At 44.9% G+C, this 20,384-nt stretch overlaps 1 protein-coding gene across 1 annotated transcript; it reads left to right on the forward strand.

The window, feature by feature from the left end:
- Nucleotides 1-19,394: 19,394 nt before the first annotated feature.
- Nucleotides 19,395-19,793, forward strand: LOC124669228 (glutaredoxin-C5). Its single transcript, XM_047205887.1, has one exon. It carries the CDS (start codon nt 19,395-19,397, stop codon nt 19,791-19,793), a length of 399 nt encoding a protein of 132 aa, XP_047061843.1.
- Nucleotides 19,794-20,384: the final 591 nt, after the last annotated feature.

The raw sequence follows: 20,384 nt of genomic DNA on the forward strand, positions 1-20,384 counted from the left end.
CAAGCCATCCCTGGCCACACCCCCCTATATAAAGAGGGGAGGGGCAGGGGCGCAACTCTCCTTCATCCCTTGTCCTCTGACCGCCTCTCTCTCCCACCGATATGTTGCTCCGGCCTAGGCGAAGCCCTGCAGCTTTTCTCCTCCACCACCACCACCACGCCGTCGTGCTGCTGGGATTCCGAGGAGATCTACCACACCTCCGCTGCCCGCTGGAACGGGGAGATGACGGGCTTCATCGACACCGTGCGCACGACCGAGTACGGAAGTGCTGCCGGATTGCAGCACGGACGATCGACTACATCAACAATGAGATCTAATCTCGTAGGCTTTGGAATCTTTGAGGGTTAGTCCCGCAATCTTCTCGTTGCTTCGATCTTGGTAGATGAGATCTTGCTTCTTCCTAGATTGGATCTTGGTTTTTGCTCATGTTCACGGTAGAATTTTTTTGTTTTTCATGCAACGAACCCATCAACATTATGTTCCTGCGTTTTTCCTATTCTCGTGCTTTAAAAATACTTTGAATAAAACATGCCCTAAATGTTTTCATAAACTTGTTATAGTTAAATTTATTAAATCTATATACCTAGTATTAAAAGTAGAAGGGACGCGGCGAACTGGAGTGGGGAATAAAGGTAGGAGGATGTAGTGGTTGTCGTGGCGACCTTATCTTCCGGCGAAGGGTTGCACAATGGCGGGAATCACTGCCAAATATAGCTGATGGTTGTAGAACTGATGGCTGTAAAATACACCATACTTTCTCACGTTTAAATCCCTAGCTAAGTCAAAAATTGACTAAGTTTACCTCTCAACTTGTCACTAATGCCTAATCAATGCAAATATATGCAATCTCTTCTATTTTTTGAATGATGTGCAGGATATCACATTATAATTGCAAATGGACATGTAATTATTGAAGAAAATCGCGTGAGGAGCATGGAAAAGTTGACTACGTTCGGAAAGGCGGTTCGAGTGGCTTTAACAGGCATCGTTACGGGCAAGCCCTGCCCGTACCACCTGCGGCTGCATTCCCGAGGTCAAACACTATAAAAGTCGTGAATGAACCGACGCTAAAAAGAGAGCCATTCGTCGCCAAATAGAGCCGCCATCCACCAGATCCATCTGAAACACACCGAAGGAGATCCATCACCATAGTTCATCCATTCCATCTCCCATCTCCTCGATAGCCATAGCCATCTCCATTGTAATAGAGATCTCCTTGATAAATGGCGACCATTGTAAGAATATTGTGATTTCAATCTAAGTATTTTACACAATGATTTCTATCTTTGTATTTGATCTTTATATTATGTGTGAGTAGTCCTCACGGGCTGCGGGTTGGGGTGAATGCTCACAGCGTTCATGTGCATCTAATCTTATGTTATGTATAAGGATTGAATATGAGTTTTGCGATCTTGTATGCTTGTCTCTTTGGCTCGTCTTGATGATCTGCAGGTACCCATATCATTCGAGTCGATCAAGGAAAGAGGTGGGATGAGTGAGAACGGCATGCTACCGCGAAACCTCAGTAACAGAAAGGTGAAAGTAACGATACATGTTTAGTGATTCATTCGGGATCATAGCACAATCATCTAGCTTAATACTTTGGTTTGTATTTACTTAAAAACTGTTGTTGCTTGCGGTTGTGAGGACAATGGTTGGACCATTAGGCTCTTGTCACCTCTGGCTTTAGGGGCAAGGGTATTTACGGATGTGCTACTCACAAATATCTTATCTCTATTTTATTTATTACACATATGAGCTTTATTTATATATGTATGCATAGCTGCAGGTGAAACCTTAACCCTAGCCTATTTCCATCATTGAACATAAACCCATTAAAAGTAAACTAGATAGGTCCGGTAAACTGAAGATAAAATACACTAGAAAGTCTCGTAGACGTTCCTTCAAAACCATTTAGCAGTGCTTCCGAAGGTTCGATTAAACCTAGGTCTTAAAGGGAAAAAGCTTATCATACTACAATCCGTAATCCAGATCGGAGGTATCAACCCTTTTTCTGGCGCCGTTGCCAGGGAAGCAATTTCGCTATTCCGACAAGGTTACTAGAGACCTTGTTAGTTATCTTATTTTTAGTTTTAATTTTTTATTTACTATTATTAGTTCATTGTTTTACTTGAAAACCCAAAAAAAATAGTTACTTGTTCTTTTTCAATCATAGAAGAAATACCTAAAAAGATAATCACTATGGCAGAAAAGAAGCTTGGGGAATATGTTATCCCCAATGATGATTTTATTCGTGCATCCATAACTCAACTCGTTGTTGAAGCGGAGAACTATGAAATTAAGCCTAACCTTTTAAGTTTGGTTCAGAAGAACTAATTTGGAAGCTCAGCCGCTGAGGATTCAGGTATGCACTTAAAAACATTCACTGAAATATGTGATATGATGTGCATTAAAGATGTTGATCCAAATGCTATTAAATTACGCTTGTTTCCCTTTTCATTAATAGGAAAAGCAAAGGATTGGTTGCTAGCTTTGCCTAAGGGCAGTATAACTTCATGGGATGAATGCACTAATATAGTTATGACTAAGTTCCCACCAGCAAAGACTATGCAATTACAGGTTTTAGACAAGAAGACCGCGAGCCACTAGAGCTTGCATGGGAAATGATGAAGGAGGCCACCATGAACTGTCCAAGTCATGGAATGGAGGATTGGTTAATCCTACATTTATTTTATAATGCCCTTAACCCAATGTCAAAGTCTATGCTTGATACTGCAACATGAGGAACATTCATGAGCATGCAAAGCAACCATGCCCAATGACATGTAGACAGATCCTCCTCAAGAAAGGTGAATGAAATCACCGAAGGTAACAATGAAGAACTTACTTTAAAGGTACATGAGCTTTTACATATTCGCAAGGTAAGGAAATTTCCCAATTTAATGCCATCACCAATGCTAAAGTTGAGGAAATAAACTTCATAGCGATAAATCCTTATAACCTGCATGGAAGAGTCAAAACTATGGCTCTAATTTTCCTAGACAATATAACAATAATGCAGGAGTTCCTAATAATAACTTCACCAACGGTAATGGAGCAAGCAATGGTAATACTTCAATTGAAAGTACTTTCAAGAATTTATGCATGCTCAAGCTGAACAAAATAGTATCCTTACAAAGCTCACTGAAAATCATAGCACTATGTTAGGGAATTTATCTAACCAAACCGTTTCTCTTAAGAATGATGTTCAAGTTCTACAGGAAAGGACGAATATTGTTGAGACGCAACTGGGGAACATAGCTAAAAGCCAAACTATTATTCTTGCAAGATTTGCAGATAAATTAGAACCAAACCCCGTTGAAGGGCTCAAGATGATGAGGATTGAAAGGAGTGAAGCACTTGAAGAACTGGACTATAGCAATGCTTCAACACCTGAGTACTCCGTAGAAGACCTCATAAATACAGTCACAGTAGGACACCCCAGAGTTTATGAAGGTAATGGTGAAAGGTACCGACAATTTATACATGAGGTAACATGCAAAGTTCGTGATTTACAACAACAATATAAGAAGCTAGCTAAAAAACTTCCAGCTAAGCTTGATGATATATTTGAGCCTACTATTAAAATCCATTTTGGAACAAACGAGGTGGCTGCACTTTGTGATCTTGGTGCAAGCGTCTCCACAATTCCAAAGACCTTATTTGATAAGTTAGGAGTGGGGCCATTTAGAACAACTGGGCTAAGACTACACTTAGCTGATTCAACATATAGACAAGTTGTAGGCATAAAGGATAATATTTAGTAGGGATTGATACGTCTCCGATGTATCGATAATTTCTTATGTTCCATGCCATATTATTGATGATTCCTACATGTTATAAGAACACTTTATGTCATATTCGTGCATTTTCTGAAACTAACCTATTAACAAGATGTCGTAGTGCCAGTTGCTGTTTTCTGCTGTTTTTGGTTTCAGAAATCCTAGTAGCGAAATATTCTCGGAATTGGACGAAATCAAGTCCCAGGGTCCTATTTTGCCACGAACCTTCCAGAAGACCGAAGAGCATACGAAGTGGGGCCACGAGGGGCCACCACCACAAGGCGGCGCGGCCAAGGAGGGGCCCGCGCCGCCCTGTGGCGTGGGGCCCTCGTCAGCCCCCCGACTCTGCCCTTCCGCCTACTTAAAGCCTCCGTCGCGAAACCCCTGAAGCGAAAAACCACGATACGGAAAACCTTCCAGAGAGGCCGCCGCCACCAATCCCATCTCGGGGGATTCTGGAGATCTCCTCCGGCACCCTGCCGGAGAGGGGATTCATCTCCCGGAGGACTTTACACCGCCATGGTCGCCTCCGGAGTGATGAGTGAGTAGTTCACCCCTGGACTATGGGTCCATAGCGGTAGCTAGATGGTTGTCTTCTCCTCATTGTGCTTCATTGTTGGATCTTGTGAGCTGCCTAACATGATCAAGATCATCTATCCGTAATACTCTATGTTGTGTTTGTCGGGATCCGATGGATAGAGAATACCTCGTTATGTTAATTATCAAGTTATTACATATGTGTTGTTTATGATCTTGCATGCTCTCCGTTACTAGTAGAGGCTCCGGCCAAGTTTTTGCTCTTAACTCCAAGAGGGAGTATTTATGCTCGATAGTGGGTTCATGCCTGCATTGACACCGGGACAGTGACAGAAAGTTCTAAGGTTGTGTTGTGTTGTTGCCACTAGGGATAAAACATTGGCGCTATGTCCGAGGATGTAGTTGTTGATTACATTACGCACCATACTTAATGCAATTGTCCGTTGCTTTGCAACTTAATACCGGAAGGGGTTCGGACGATAACCTGAAGGTGGACTTTTTAGGCATAGATGCGGTTGGATGGCGGTCTATGTACTTTGTCGTAATGCCCAATTAAATCTCACTATATTTATCATGACATGTATGTGCATTGTTATGCCCTCTCTATTTGTCAATTGCCCGACTGTAATTTGTTCACCCAACATGCTTTTATCTTATGGGAGAGACACCTCTAGTGAACTGTGGACCCCGGTCCATTCTTTTAATACCGAAATACAAATCTGCTGCAATACTTGTTTTTACTGTTTTCTCTCGCAAACAATCATCTTCCACACAATACGGTTAATCCTTTGTTACAGCAAGCCGGTGAGATTGACAACCTCACTTGTTTCGTTGGGGCAAAGTACTTTGGTTGTGTTGTGCGAGTTCCACGTTGGCGCCGGAATCCCTGGTGTTGCGCCGCACTACATCCCGCCACCATCAACCTTCAACGTGCTTCTTGGCTCCTCCTGGTTCGATAAACCTTGGTTTCTTTCTGAGGGAAAACTTGCTGCTGTGCGCATCATACCTTCCTCTTGGGGTTCCCAACGAACGTGTGAATTACACGCCATCAGGGATCAAAGCTAGGATGTTATGCTCTTATTGATCTTATTATCGTGGACATGACTAAAGATCCTATAGCTCATATAATCTTAGGAAGGCCATTTATTAGAACTATAAAAGCTCTGATCAATTTGCATGAAGGGAATGTGAGGATTGGACTACCATCCAAAGAACCTTTTGTAGTACACTTTCCTAGAAATAAGAAATTTAAAAATGATGATGATGGGATCATTACTTTGAAAGCTAACTATTTTGGAGTGGGTCTTCCACTTCCAACTCTTAAGTCATCACCATCTTGGTCAAGCTAATTAACCTTAACTAGAAGCGCTTCATGGGAGGCAACCCATGCTCAATAAAGTTTTTTCTATCTAGTTCTTTCTCAAGTCTAATGTTTAGTTTTATTTGTTTGTTTCGTTTTGTTTTTAATAAAGAGTGTTCATGAGATCCTTGGAAAAGAAGAGAAGAAGTTAAGCAACAATGTCTTTTTAATTTTCGATGCTAACGGTTGCGCATTCTTGATATATACTGATGTTTTTTCCTTAGCCATTTTCGAGGAAATGTTGATGCACAAAGGCACATGAAGATTGCACAGAAATTTGTGATGTTCGCAGGTTACTGTAGCTTTGGTGACCATCGGTACGGTCGGACCAGACCGTACCACGCGCCTGTACCGCATCCATGACCACGAAAGAGAAAAATTGAAGATTTCGTCAAAACAATATGTAAGTTTGGCGACCACTGGTACGGGCAAACCAAACCGACCGTGCGCCCGTACCGCTTCGATGATGGAAAGATCAATTCTTCGAAAACAAGCTGTAAGTTTGTCGAGCATCAGTACAGGGGGGGATATGGTCGTACCGCCTGACCATACCGCGTCGACCGCCTTAGTTCCGAGGCGGTTGCACCTGGTACGGGCGGGATGCACCCGTACCGTGCGCCCGTACCACGCGTCGGACGACTTAAACACGCAGGGAAGAGGTATGCAACCCAAATTTTCATACTCTCTCTCTCTCTCTTCCTCCACCAAACTCAAAACCTACTCCATTGGATCTCCAATTTCGTTCGTTTTCGATTCGATTCCTCGCACTCCATCTAAGTATGGTACGTTTCTCCTCCGATCCCCAAATTTTTATTCACGAATGCATGCTCTAGCTTTTGTCATTATCAATCTAGACTTAAGTCATATTATGAACTTCATTACCTAAATGAGCATGCTAGATCAAAATTTTAGAGGAGACTCTTTTATAAGATGTGTAGAGGATGATCATATGTCTCTATCTATCGGATCAGATTTTTATTTTTAGTTAAGATGTTCTTAAGGTACTAAACGGCTAATTAATTTTTAGATGTACTCAAGGAGCCACTCGCGCGCTACGGCTGCACGGGATGCACTACCGGTTGAAGACACACCCGCTTCGCTCGGTATCGAGTTTGAAGACCGTCGTCATCTCAAACATTTCAATCGCCTCAAGGATCGCGAGATCAAGTCGACAAAATGGATATTCCCTCATATTCTGAACCAACTAGGCCTACACAATGGTTTCAATACTCTTTGCAACAATATTGTTTTTCTTTACTTTTTTTTTCAAAAGGCCGCCACTTATCGTCGCTTGACACTCGAATTCCTCAGCACCCTGAAGCACACGGTGAACTACTACTACAACACTGAGGAGAATCAACCCGGAGTTGACCGGATATCCTTCCGCTTGATGAACCGTGAGTATGTTTTGAGATTGAATGAGTGGTGCAACCACTATGGCTTTGAGAACTGTACCACCGCAAATCGCTATGCTTGCTTTGCTTTGAACCCCTACCTAGCTAGCATGTATTTTTCTAGGATGAGAATACCTAGCACACTCCAAGGTGATTTCACAGGACTTAATGAGGAGGACATGATGGTTCTCGCAAAGGCTGTGTTCCCATAATACAACCTCTGCCCAAACTTGGGTGCCATTCTTGTTCTCTACTTGAACCACCAAGCACTTAAAGCTCGTGGCCCCATATGTGGAGGTGGAGTCATCACCGTCTTGGCAGGAAGGCTCAACATCAATGTAAGTAATTTACGATCATTGGAAGGCCCTCGCCGCCTTGGTTTTACTACTCTAAATGCATGTGGTATGGTTAGAAAAGTAGAAGGTAGATATTACTTCAATATACCGGGAGCTGATCACTTGATCGCTGCCCCTGTCTAATGGTCTATTCTCTCTCGAGGAAAGGCATTTGCATTATGATGCGCAGGTTGAGGCAAATCTACCCCCACAACAAGATGAAACGGAAGAAGGAGAGGAGGTTGAACAAGAACCTCAAGGATCAGAACAGGAACAACAGACAGTCCATGACTTCACCACCTACCAGGACATGTACGCGCTCGAAGGAAGCATTGAGAACCTGAGCAACCTCGCCATCAACCTTCGAGACCACACCACCGAATTCAATTCCCAGTTCACTCATTGGAGCAGCCAATGGAACAGTGGGAATTATCCTCCACCATAATGAGCTCACCAAGAGGGCTTGCAAAATCCTAAGCTTGGGGATGTGTTCATCAAACATTTTTATTTGTGTTGAATAAATTTGTACTCCAGCTCTATGAGAGAGCTTTGAAACACTCGTGTTGGTTTGTTTCAACACTTTTCTTTTTATTTTATTTTCGTTTTAGTTTGTTTTCCTTTCTCATTTGTTTTATTTTAGTTCCTTACTTTGTCACCATTCTCGTTTCTTTTCCCCTCTCTATCCCAATTCACGGAAATACAAAAAGATTTTTCCTTTTATCCTTGTTCTTGAAAGAGCTGAATTTTCTAAATGCATCTTTGCTTGATAATATTTATGAGGGAGATCTACTAAGAGTTTTGAAGGAACACATCATAAGGAAGAGAAATTTGGAGCCACCTACAAGAGTTATGTCTTATGTATCCCACTTTTGAAGTTTGAATTATTTATGCTAGCCAGTAGACTTGTCAAGATATTGTACCAGTGGGAGTGATTTGAAACAATTGGAGTAGAGCTTTATTTGTATGCTTTGTTAATTATGAAAGTTCTTACTCTAGTTCCTTTAGTTAACCGAGTCTTGCCTTGGATAGTAAGTGTTTTGATAGCCTTGATCGGTTGATGTGGGCGTAATTAAGATACGTCATTTCTTATACCTCTTTAGACATGAATGCTCATACTTAATTTGATGATAATAAAAACTTCCACTGTTCATTGGCAAACTGAGACTTAACTATTTAAGCTAGAGTGATTATTTCTGCAACTAGCTATTCATACTCATGATCTTTATTGTGATTATCTCGAGTTACTAATGCTTGTATTATATTCTTGGCACTTCACTAACTATGCTAAGCTTTCAAATGGAAGAAGTTCTGGACTCATAAAGCTACCACTTGTAAGTGACCTTACTTTCTCGTTGTTTTGGTTTAAACGCCAAGTTCCTTATGGTTCTTTGTTTCTTGCTCGAGGACGATCAAGTTTAAGCTTGGGAAAGTTGATGGCTGTAAAATACGCCATATTTTCTCGCGTTTAAACCCCTAGCTAAGTCAATAAATTGACTAAGTTTACCTCTCACTTGCCACTAATGCCTAACCAATGAAAATATGTGCAATCTCTTCTATTTTTGGTTGTTGTGGGGGATATCACGTTGTAATGGCAAATGTACCTGCAATTACTGAAGAAAATCAGTTCAGGAGCATGGCAAAGTTGACTACACTCGGAAAGGCGATTCCAGGGGCTTTAACGGGCATCAGTACGGGCAAGTGATACGTCTCCGACGTATCGATAATTTCTTATGTTCTATGCCACATTATTGATGTTATCTACATGTTTTATGCACACTTTATGTCATATTCGTGCATTTTCTGGAACTAACCTATTAACAAGATGCCGAAGTGCCGCTGTCGTTTTCTGCTGTTTTTGGTTTCAGAAATCCTAGTAAGGAAATATTCTCGAATTGGACGAAATCAAAGCCCGAGGGCCTATTTTCTCACGAAGCTTCCGAAGTCCGAAGGAGAGACGAAGAGGGGCCACGGAGGGGCCACACCATAGGCGGCGCGGCCCCCTTGGCCGCGCGGCCCGTGGTGTGGGGCCCCGTGCCGCCTCTTGACCTGCCCTTCCGCCTATAAAAAGTCTCCGTGACGAAACCCCCGATACCGAGAGCCACGATACGGAAAACCTTGCGAGACGCCGCCGCCGCCGATCCCATCTCGGGGGATCCAGGAGATCGCCTCCGGCACCCCGCCGGAGAGGGGAATCATCTCCCGAGGACTCTACACCGCCATGGTCGCCTCCGGAGTGATGAGTGAGTAGTTCACCCCTGGACTATGGGTCCATAGCGATAGCTAGATGGTTGTCTTCTCCTCATTGTGCTTCATTGTTGGATCTTGTGAGCTGCCTAACATGATCAAGATCATCTATCTCGTAATTCTATATGTTGTGTTTGTCGGGATCCGATGGATAGAGAATACCATGTCATGTTAATTATCAAGTTATTATACATGTGTTGTTTATGATCTTGCATGCTCTCCGTTTCTAGTAGAGGCTCGGCCAAGTTTTTACTTTTAACTCCAAGAGGGAGTACTTATGCTCGATAGTGGGTTCATGCCGCATTGACACTGGGGGAGTGACAGAAACCCCTAAGGTTGTGTTGTGTTGTTGCCACTAGGGATAAAACATTGGCGCTATGTCCGAGGATGTAGTTGCTGGTTACATTACGCACCATACTTAATGCAATTGTCTGTTGTTAGCAACTTAATACTGGAGGGGGTTCGGATGATAACCTCGAAGGTGGACTTTTAGGCATAGATGCGGTTGGATGGCGGTCTATGTACTTTGTCGTAATGCCCAATTAAATCTCACTATACTTATCATGTCATGTATGTGCATTGTTATGCCCTCTCTATTTGTCAATTGCCCGACTGTAATTTGTTCACCCAACATGCTTTTATCTTATGGGAGAGACACCTCTAGTGAACTGTGGACCCCGGTCCATTCTTTAATACAACTGTGGACCCCGGTCCATTCTTTAATACTGAAATACAAATCTGCTGCAATACTTGTTTTTACTATTTTCTCTGCAAACAATCATCTTCCACACAATACGGTTAATCCTTTGTTACATCAAGCCGGTGAGATTGACAACCTCATCTGTTTCGTTGGGGCAAAGTACTTTGGTTGTGTTGTGCGGGTTCCACGTTGGCGCCGGAATCTCCGGTGTTGCGCCGCACTACATCCCGCCGCCATCAACCTTCAACGTGCTTCTTGGCTCCTCCTGGTTCGATAAACCTTGGTTTCTTTCCGAGGGAAAACTTGCTGCTGTGCGCATCATACCTTCCTCTTGGGGTTGCCCAACGAACGTGTGAAATACACGCCATCAAGCTCTTTTTCTGGCGCCGTTGCCGGGGAACTGAAGAAAAGTTACACCACAAAGATTTCTAACTCCCACTTCAACTACGCACCAGCTCTTTTTCTGGCGCCGTTGCCGGGGAGCTCAAGACACGCTGCAAGGGGAGTCTCCACTTCTCAATCTCTTTACTTTGTTTTTGTCTTGCTTTATTTTATTTACTACTTTGTTTGCTGCACTTATATCAAAATACAAAAAAATTAGTTGCTAGCTTTACTTTATTTGCTATCTTGTTTTCTATATCAAAAACACAAAAAAATTAGTTTACTTGCATTTACTTTACTTGATTCATCATGTTTCCTTTTGATTTTACCGCAAAGAACATACCGGTAGGACAAGGATCTATAGTTGGGAGGAACAATATAGAAGAATTTTTCACCCATGTTAGTACCGTTGAAGATTTTGAAGATAGACACTTGGTAGACCTTGCTCCCACTTATGAAATTGCTGCTCGCTGCTTTAGTTCGCCTGTTGGAAACTAAATTTGTTAATCTCAATCCTATAATCCAACACATGTTTCTTACACTTGGTGATATGGAAGAAGGGGAAAAGAAAGATTTTGTTTTAGAAACCCTTCTTAGAGAATTTGGTGGTCTAGCAAGAGAAGCTAGAAAGGTCTTTGCTAAATTTAACATGCTTGGTTCTCATACTAATTTTGTTAGTCTCCTTGAAAAGATGGACATGGATAGAATAAGATACACTAATAATGTTAATAATGGTGGGGAGATCAAAGCACCCATACCATGTAAACTCCTAGCTATGAATGATGCACTAGAACATAACTATGCTTGGCTTGTTCCTGAAAATTTGTTTGATGAGAGTAGCAAGCCCAAGACTAATAAAAAGGGAGACGCTGAAACTTATGTATCCAATATACTATGCATGGTTGAGAAAACTCCAAACCCCGCTGTAGGTGCACCACCCTTCGACAACACTTGATACACACTTTCTGCGCCTAGCTGAAAGGCGTTAAAGAAAAGCGCTTATGGGAGACAACCCATGTTTTTACTCCAGTATTTTTGTTTTATATTTGTGTCTTGGAAGTTGTTTACTACTGTAGCAACCTCTCCTTATCTTAGTTTTATGTTCTGTTGTGCCAAGTAAAGTCTTTGATAGAAAAGTAAGTACTAGATTTGGATTACTGCGCAGTTCCAGATTTCTTTGCTGTCACGAATCTGGGTCTATCTCCCTGTAGGTAGCTCATAAAATTACGCCAATTTACGAGCATGATCCTCAGATATGTACGCAACTTTCATTAAATTTGAGCATTTTCGTTTGAGCAAGTCTGGTGGCCTAATAAAATCCATCTTTACGGAATGTTCTGTTTTGACAGATTCTGTCTTTTATTTCGCATTGCCTCTTTTGCTATGTTGGATGAATTCCTTTGATCCACTAATGTCCAGTAGCTTTATGCAATGTCCAGAAGTGTTAAGAATGATTGTGTCACCTCTGAACATGTGAATTTTTATTATGCACTAACCCTCTAATGAGTTGTTTTGAGTTTGGTGTGGAGGAAGTTTTCAAGGATCAAGAGAGGAGTATGATGCAATATGATCAAGGAGAGTGAAAGCTCTAAGCTTGGGGATGCCCCGGTGGTTCACCCCTGCATATATTAAGAAGACTCAAGCGTCTAAGCTTGGGGATGCCCAAGGCATCCCCTTCTTCATTGACAACATTATCAGGTTCCTCCCCTGAAACTATATTTTTATTCGGCCACATCTTATGCACTTTGCTTGGAGCGTCAGTTTGTTTTTGTTTTTGTTTTTGTTTTGTTTGAATAAAATGGATCCTAGCATTCACTTTATGGGAGAGAGACACGCTCTGCTGTAGCATATGGACAAATATGTCCTTAGGTTCTACTCATAGTATTCATGGCGAAGTTTCTTCTTCGTTAAATTGTTATATGGTTGGAATTGGAAAAGGATACATGTAGTAACTCTAAAATGTCTTGGATAATTTGATACTTGGCAATTGTTGTGCTCATGTTTAAGCTCTTGCATCATATACTTTGCACCCATTAATGAAGAAACACTTAGAGCTTGTTAATTTGGTTTGCATATTTGGTTTCTCTAGAGTCTAAATAACATCTAGTATTGAGTTTTGAACAACAAGGAAGACGGTATGGAGTCTTATAATGTTTACCATATGTCTTTTATGTGAGTTTTGTTGTACCGTTCATCCTTGTGTTTGTTTCAAATAGCCTTGCTAGCCTAAACCTTGTATCGAGAGGGAATACTTCTCATGCATCCAAAATCCTTGAGCCAACCACTATGCCATTTGTGTCCACCATACCTACCTACTACATGGTATTTATCCGCCATTCCAAAGTAAATTGCTTGAATGCTACCTTTAAAATTCCATCATTCACCTTTGCAATATATAGCTCATGGGACAAATAGCTTAAAAACTATTGTGGTATTGAATATGTACTTATGCACTTTATCTCTTATTAAGTTGCTTGTTGTGCGATAACCATGTTTCGGGGACACCATCAACTATTCTTTGTTGGATATCATGTGAGTTGCTATGCATGTCCGTCTTGTCTGAAGTAAGAGAGATCTACCACCTTCATGGTTGGAGCATGCATATTGTTAGAGAAGAACTTTGGGCCGCTAACTAAAGCCATGATTCATGGTGGAAGTTTCAGTTTTGGACACACATATCCTCAATCTCATATGAGAATAATAATTGTTGCCACATGCTTATGCATTAAAGAGGAGTCCATTATATGTTGTCCATGTTGTCCCGGTATGGATGTCTAAGTTGAGAATAATCAAAAGCGAGAAATCCAAAATGCGAGCTTTCTCCTTAGACCTTTGTACAGGCGGCATGGAGGTACCCCATTGTGACACTTGGTCAAAACATGTGCATTGCAAAGATCCGGTAGTCCAAGCTAATTAGGACAAGGTGCGGGCACTATTAGTATACTATGCATGAGACTTGCAACTTGTAAGATATAATGTACATAACTCATATGCTTTATTACTACCGTTGACAAAATTGTTTCATGTTTTCAAAATAAAAGCTCTAGCACAAATATAGCAATCGATGCTTTCCTCTTTGAAGGACCATTCTCTTTACTTTTATGTTGAGTCAGTTCACCTATCTCTCTCCACCTCAAGAAGCAAACACTTGTGTGAACTGTGCATTGATTCTTACATGCTTGCATATTGTACTTGTTATATTACTCTATGTTGACAATTATCCATGAGATATACATGTTACAAGTTGAAAGCAACCGCTGAAACTTAATCTTCCTTTGTGTTGCTTCAATACCTTTACTTTGATTTATTGCTTTATGAGTTAACTCTTATGCAAGACTTATTAATACTTGTCTTGAAGTACTATTCATGAAAAGTCTTTGCTATATGATTCACCTGTTTACTCATGTCATTACCATTATTTTGATCGCTGCATCCACTACATATGTTTACAAATAGTATGATCAAGGTTATGATGGCATATCACTTCAGAAATTATCTTTGTTATCGTTTTACCTGCTCGGGACGAGCGAGAACTAAGCTTGGGGATGCTGATACGTCTCCGACGTATCGATAATTTCTTATGTTCTATGCCACATTATTGATGTTATCTACATGTTTTATGCACACTTTATGTCATATTCGTGCATTTTCCGGAACTAACCTATTAACAAGATGCCGAAGTGCCGATTGTCGTTTTCTCGCCGTTTTTGGTTTCAGAAATCCTAGTAAGGAAATATTCTCGGAATTGGACGAAATCAAAGCCCAGGGGCCTATTTTCTCACGAAGCTTCCGAAGTCCGAAGGAGAGACGAAGAGGGGCCACGGAGGGGCCACACCATAGGGCGGCGCGGCCCCCTTGGCCGCGCGGCCCCGTGGTGTGGGGCCCCCGTGCCGCCTCTTGACCTGCCCTTCCGCCTATAAAAAGTCTCCGTGACGAAACCCCCGCACCGAGAGCCACGATACGGAAAACCTTCCAGAGACGCCGCCGCCGCCAATCCCATATCGGGGATTCAGGAGATCGCCTTCGGCACCCTGCCGGAGAGGGGAATCATCTCCCGGAGGACTCTACACCGCCATGGTCGCCTCCGGAGTGATGAGTGAGTAGTTCACCCCTGGACTATGGGTCCATAGCAGTAGCTAGATGGTTGTCTTCTCCTCATTGTGCTTCATTGTTGGATCTTGTGAGCTGCCTAACATGATCAAGATCATCTATCCGTAATTCTATATGTTGTGTTTGTCGGGATCCGATGGATAGAGAATACCATGTCATGTTAATTATCAAGTTATTATACATGTGTTGTTTATGATCTTGCATGCTCTCCGTTTCTAGTAGAGGCTCTGGCCAAGTTTTTACTTTTAACTCCAAGAGGGAGTACTTATGCTCGATAGTGGGTTCATGCCCGCATTGACACTGGGGAGTGACGAAACCCCTAAGGTTGTGTTGTGTTGTTGCCACTAGGGATAAAACATTGGCGCTATGTCCGAGGATGTAGTTGCTGGTTACATTACGCACCATACTTAATGCAATTGTCCGTTGTTAGCAACTTAATACTGGAGGGGTTCGGATGATAACTCGAAGGTGGACTTTTTAGGCATAGATGCGGTTGGATGGCGGTCTATGTACTTTGTCGTAATGCCCAATTAAATCTCACTATACTTATCATGTCATGTATGTGCATTGTTATGCCCTCTCTATTTGTCAATTGCCCGACTGTAATTTGTTCACCCAACATGCTTTTATCTTATGGGAGAGACACCTCTAGTGAACTGTGGACCCCGGTCCATTCTTTAATACTTGAAATACAAATCTGTCGCAATACTTGTTTTTACTATTTTCTCTGCAAACAATCATCTTCCACACAATACGGTTAATCCTTTGTTACAGCAAGCCGGTGAGATTGACAACCTCACTCGTTTCGTTGGGGCAAAGTACTTTGGTTGTGTTGTGCAGGTTCCACGTTGGCGCCGGAATCTCTGGTATTGCGCCGCACTACATCCCGCCGCCATCAACCTTCAACGTGCTTCTTGGCTCCTCCTGGTTCGATAAACCTTGGTTTCTTTCTGAGGGAAAACTTGCTGTTGTGCGCATCATACCTTCCTCTTGGGGTTGCCCAACGAACGTGTGAAATACACGCCATCAGCAAGCCACGCCCGTACCACCTGCGGCTCCGTTCCCGAGGTCAAACACTATAAAAGCCGTGAAGGGACCGACACTAAAAAGAGAGCCATTCGTCGCCAAATAGAAACACCATCCACCAGATCCATCTGCAACACACCGAAGGCATCCATTCCATCTCCCAGCATAGTTCATCCATTCCATCTCCCAGCATAGTTCATCCATTCCATCTCCCATTTGCTCCATAGCCATAGCCATCACCACTGTAATAGAGATCTCCTTGAGAATTGATGACCATTGTAAGAATATTGTGATTTCAATCTAAGTATTTTGCACAATAATTTCTATCTTTGTATTTGATCTTGATATTATGTGTGAGTAGTCCTCATGGGCCGCAGGTGGGGGTGAATCCTAGCAGCGTTCATGTGCATCTAATCTTATGTTATGTGTAAGGATTGAATAGGAGTTTTGTGATCTTGTATACTTGTCTCTTTGCCTCGTCTTGATGATCTGCAGGTACCCATATCATTCGAGTCGATTAAGGGAAGAGGTGGGATGAATGGAGAACGGCGTGCTACCGCGAAACCTCATTGACAGAAAGGGGAAAGTAACGGTACATGTTTAGTGATTTATTCGGGATCATAGCATAATCATCTAGCTTAAGGCTTTGGTCTGTATTTACTTAAAAACTATTGTTGCTTGCGGCTGTGAGGACAATGGTTCGACCATTAGGCTCATGTCACCTCTGCCTTTAGGGGCAAGGATATTTACGGATGTGCTACTCACAAATCTCTTATCTCTATTTTATTTGTTACACATATGAGCTTTATTTATATATGTATGCATAGATGCAGGTGAAATCTTAACCCTGGCCTATTTCCGTCATTGAACACAACCCCCTTAAAAGTAAACTAGATAGGTCCCATAAACAGAAGATAAAATACTTTAGCAAGTCTTGTAGATGTTTCCTTCACAACCATTTAGCAGTGCTTCCCAAGGTTCGATTAAATCTAGATCTTCTAGGAAAAAGCTTATCATACTACAATCCGTAATTCGGATCGAAGGTACGAAGAACCATCAAGGTGCTAGGAAGACGACGAAAGTGAAGCTAGTGGGCTACGTTGTGCCAATGCTAGGCCAGTTGCTGGGGTGTACGTGCGAGGAAGGGGATAGAAAGAGGAGGAAAGAGATGTGCGAGAAACAACCCAAGAGGGGTAGAGCAAGGTTTTTTTTGCCTAATCCTTTTGTTTTTTTTCTGTTTTCAAAACAAAACATGCTTGTTTTGAATTGTTTCGCGATTTGAACATAGCTTGGAGATATTGAAAACGGCAAAACAACTACGAGGTGAAGTATGTTGATTACACATCAGCAATGATGTCATTTTTGCATGTATCACAGCATTGCAACTCCTCCGTGAAACGGAGGGCTCACCTTTTTGCAGCACAAACGTCTTGGCTCACCTATTGGCTCGGACACACTGCCCCTGATTGCGTTCGGTCTATTCTGTTTGACTCTCTACGAATATTTTTGTTTGCGTAGCACATATTAACATCTTTTTGTTCCGCATTATAATACTGTGTATATATTATACAGTACATTAGGGCATCTCCAACGCGGGCACCCCAAACGCAAAACGGACGTTGAATCGGTCCGTTTGGGTAAAAACTGCTCCCAACGGGCCGACCCAAATTAAAAACGGACAGCTGCCGCGTCCGGAACGACCCAAACCGGACCAAATTTACGTGGCTTTTGGGGCGAGCCGGACTAGCGCGGACGTGCTTTTCCATCCGCACATGTCCGTTCGTGGCCCAGTTGGCAGTGACAGAAAATACAACCGCAAGGCTCCATATCTTCTCTCTCCTCTGCCCCCTCTATTTACTTTTTGCCATGGATTGGAGCTCGCCGGAGTGGAGCTCGCCTAGCCAAGTTCGTCGTCGCCCTCGCCTGGAAGCTCCCGATGCTGGATAGTCCTCTTTTTTTCATCCCTGCTGGAACTCGCCGGAGACAAAACGAGCTCCGCGCTGCCGGCCTCGACGCCGACGAGCAAGACGACGACCACCGCGCCATGGACTCTGCCCGCGCCTCGCCTCGCCTCGCCACCGCCGCGACGGGCACGAGCCCGGCCTCGCCACGCTGCCGCGGGCGCCGGCCGCGCGGGCACGGGGCGGGCCGCGCCTCGCCTCGCCGCCGCGCGGGCACGGGGCCGGCCACGCCTCACCACGCCGCCGCCGGCACGGGGCTAGCCGCGCCTCGCCACGCCACGCCGCCGCCGCGCGGGCACGGGGCCGGCCGCGCCCGCCACGCCGCCGCCGCGCGGGCAGGAGGCGGAGCTCGCCGCGAGCACGGGCGGGGGCACAGGCACGAGCGGGGGCGGCCCCACGCCGCTGCAGCTCCGCGCACGCCGCGCGCTGCATCTTCGCCCGGGCCGCGCGGCACCTCCCGCGCAGCCGGGTCGGGGGTCTCCGGCGCAGGCGTCGCCATGCTCCGGGCCGCGAGCGCCCTTGCTGGCCGCCACGCACGCGTCCGTGCATCCTTCGGGCGCTGCAGAGCCGGCCGCTCCGCGCCCGCCCGCTCGACCAGCTCCGCCCGCGCCGTGCCGCTCGACCAGCTCCACGCCCGCGCCCGCACCTCGTCGCCGCTCGCGCCCGCACTTCGTCGCCGCGCGCGGCGCAGCACCTCGTCGCCGCGCGCGCCCGCTCGACCTGCTGCTGCTCTGCGCCAACGCCGGCGTCTACCTGCCGCGCCACGCGCCCGACCACACCGCCGCGGCGCTCGACGCGCTCAGGCTCATCTCCGTCTCCGCTTCGCTCCGCGAGCCCGCAGCGGGCACGGGCGCCGGCCGCACCTCGCCACGCCGCCGCGAGCACGGGCTGGCGCTGCGGCAGACGCCGGCAGCCATGCTCCTCGCCACCCTCGACGCCGGCGTCATGGCGCATGCCTGCCCTGGGCGTCATACGCGCGTTCCTCTTCACTTGTCCGTTTTGGGTCGTGCGTGTGCGTTGGGGATTAAAATTTGAGCCGGTCATCTGTGGACATCCGCGCAACGTCCGCGTGTCCGCCGGACGACCCAAACGGATAAAAAGGACAGTCCGTTTGGGTCTTTGGGTTGGAGATGCCCTTACGTTCCTAATTGCCAAATAGGCTTGACTCGCATGCAGCATTGCAGTAATTAAGTATAGACATACCATAATACTTTTTGTACGACAAGCACGCATCAAAAGAGGTCTGCAGGGTCTAAAGTCGTATGTGTCTCATAAGCTTGTCTACTATCGAAAACATACATTTTACGTTCTGAAAAAGAAGAAAGCATTCCCTTCTCCTTTCCATGGCGACGCACCTTGCCCGCCATAAAAAAAGTACCGAAACGCCCCTGACACTCCTCTATATATACGTACGCCTCCTGTGTGACTTGTAGTTCGCCAGCCCTAATTTAAGCAGCTCTCGTTAGCTCTCGCAAACCACCTCTCGCTTAGCTACTTAGTTAGCGGTCGGCTCATTAACCACCTTGCTGCTAGCTAGGTAGCTAGTTTCCCAACGATCTTGAAAATGCAGTACGGTGCGGCAGCGGAGCAGGCGTGGTATATGCCGGCGATGCCAGTCGCGGTGGCCGCGGAGACGGCGGCGGAGCGGGTAGAGCGGCTGGCTTCGGAGAGTGCCGTAGTGGTGTTCAGCGTGAGCAGCTGCTGCATGTGCCACGCCGTGAAGCGCCTCTTCTGCGGCATGGGCGTGCACCCCACCGTGCACGAGCTGGACCTCGACCCGCGGGGCCTCGAGCTGGAGCGCGCCCTCGCCGCCCTCCTCGGCTCTGGCGGGGGAGCCGTGCCGGTTGTGCCCGTTGTCTTCATCGGCGGCAAGCTCGTCGGCGCCATGGACCGCGTCATGGCCGCGCACATCAACGGCACCCTTGTGCCCCTGCTCAAGGAGGCCGGCGCGCTCTGGCTGTGAGCTAGCGCCGCCCCCCGTCGCCGGCTGTTTGGCTACTGCTTGGGGCTAATGGTAGGATAGAGGATTACATTTCACAGAGATCAGCTGATTATAGATCGATCACTGCGTGTGCCGGTGCGTGTGTGTGGTGTGGGGGAGAGAGTGAGAGGTCGGTGTTTTTTTACTACTACTGCCTCCGTCTTGTTTGAGCTTGTGGGAGCTAGTGCGTGCATGCTTGCACTACCAGTCTATCTACCGGCCGGTGTGTAGGTGTGTGCTTACTTGGTGCTAAAGAGAGATTTGGTGTTCATCTCTCTTTGATCCCATCAATTAGTTATTTGGTTTGCCTTGTTTTAATCTCTCTTATTTATGTGTTCAACCTTAGCTCTTGACATTTGTATTGTGTGCATCACTCGTTGAGATGCTTCCGATTTAATTTGGTTGTCACTTATACACAGTAATGCTGGTTATAAATTATTCTAAGAGCTAAGAAGATACACTTACACAGTTACACTCTGATAAAATTTATACTACGAGTACATTGTTTTCTCGGAAAAATGCAATACATATAGAGTACCCTCTTCGCCTAGAAAAAGATGTTGCATATTTTTC

This window comes from Lolium rigidum, chromosome 7, assembly GCF_022539505.1.
Source record: "Lolium rigidum isolate FL_2022 chromosome 7, APGP_CSIRO_Lrig_0.1, whole genome shotgun sequence".
NCBI classification, from domain to species: Eukaryota; Viridiplantae; Streptophyta; class Magnoliopsida; order Poales; family Poaceae; genus Lolium; species Lolium rigidum.

Excerpts from the sequence above, each read along its gene's own strand:
- LOC124669228 (XM_047205887.1), top strand. The coding sequence starts at position 19,395 with ATGCAGTACGGTGCGGCAGCGGAGCAGGCGTGGTATATGCCGGCGATG.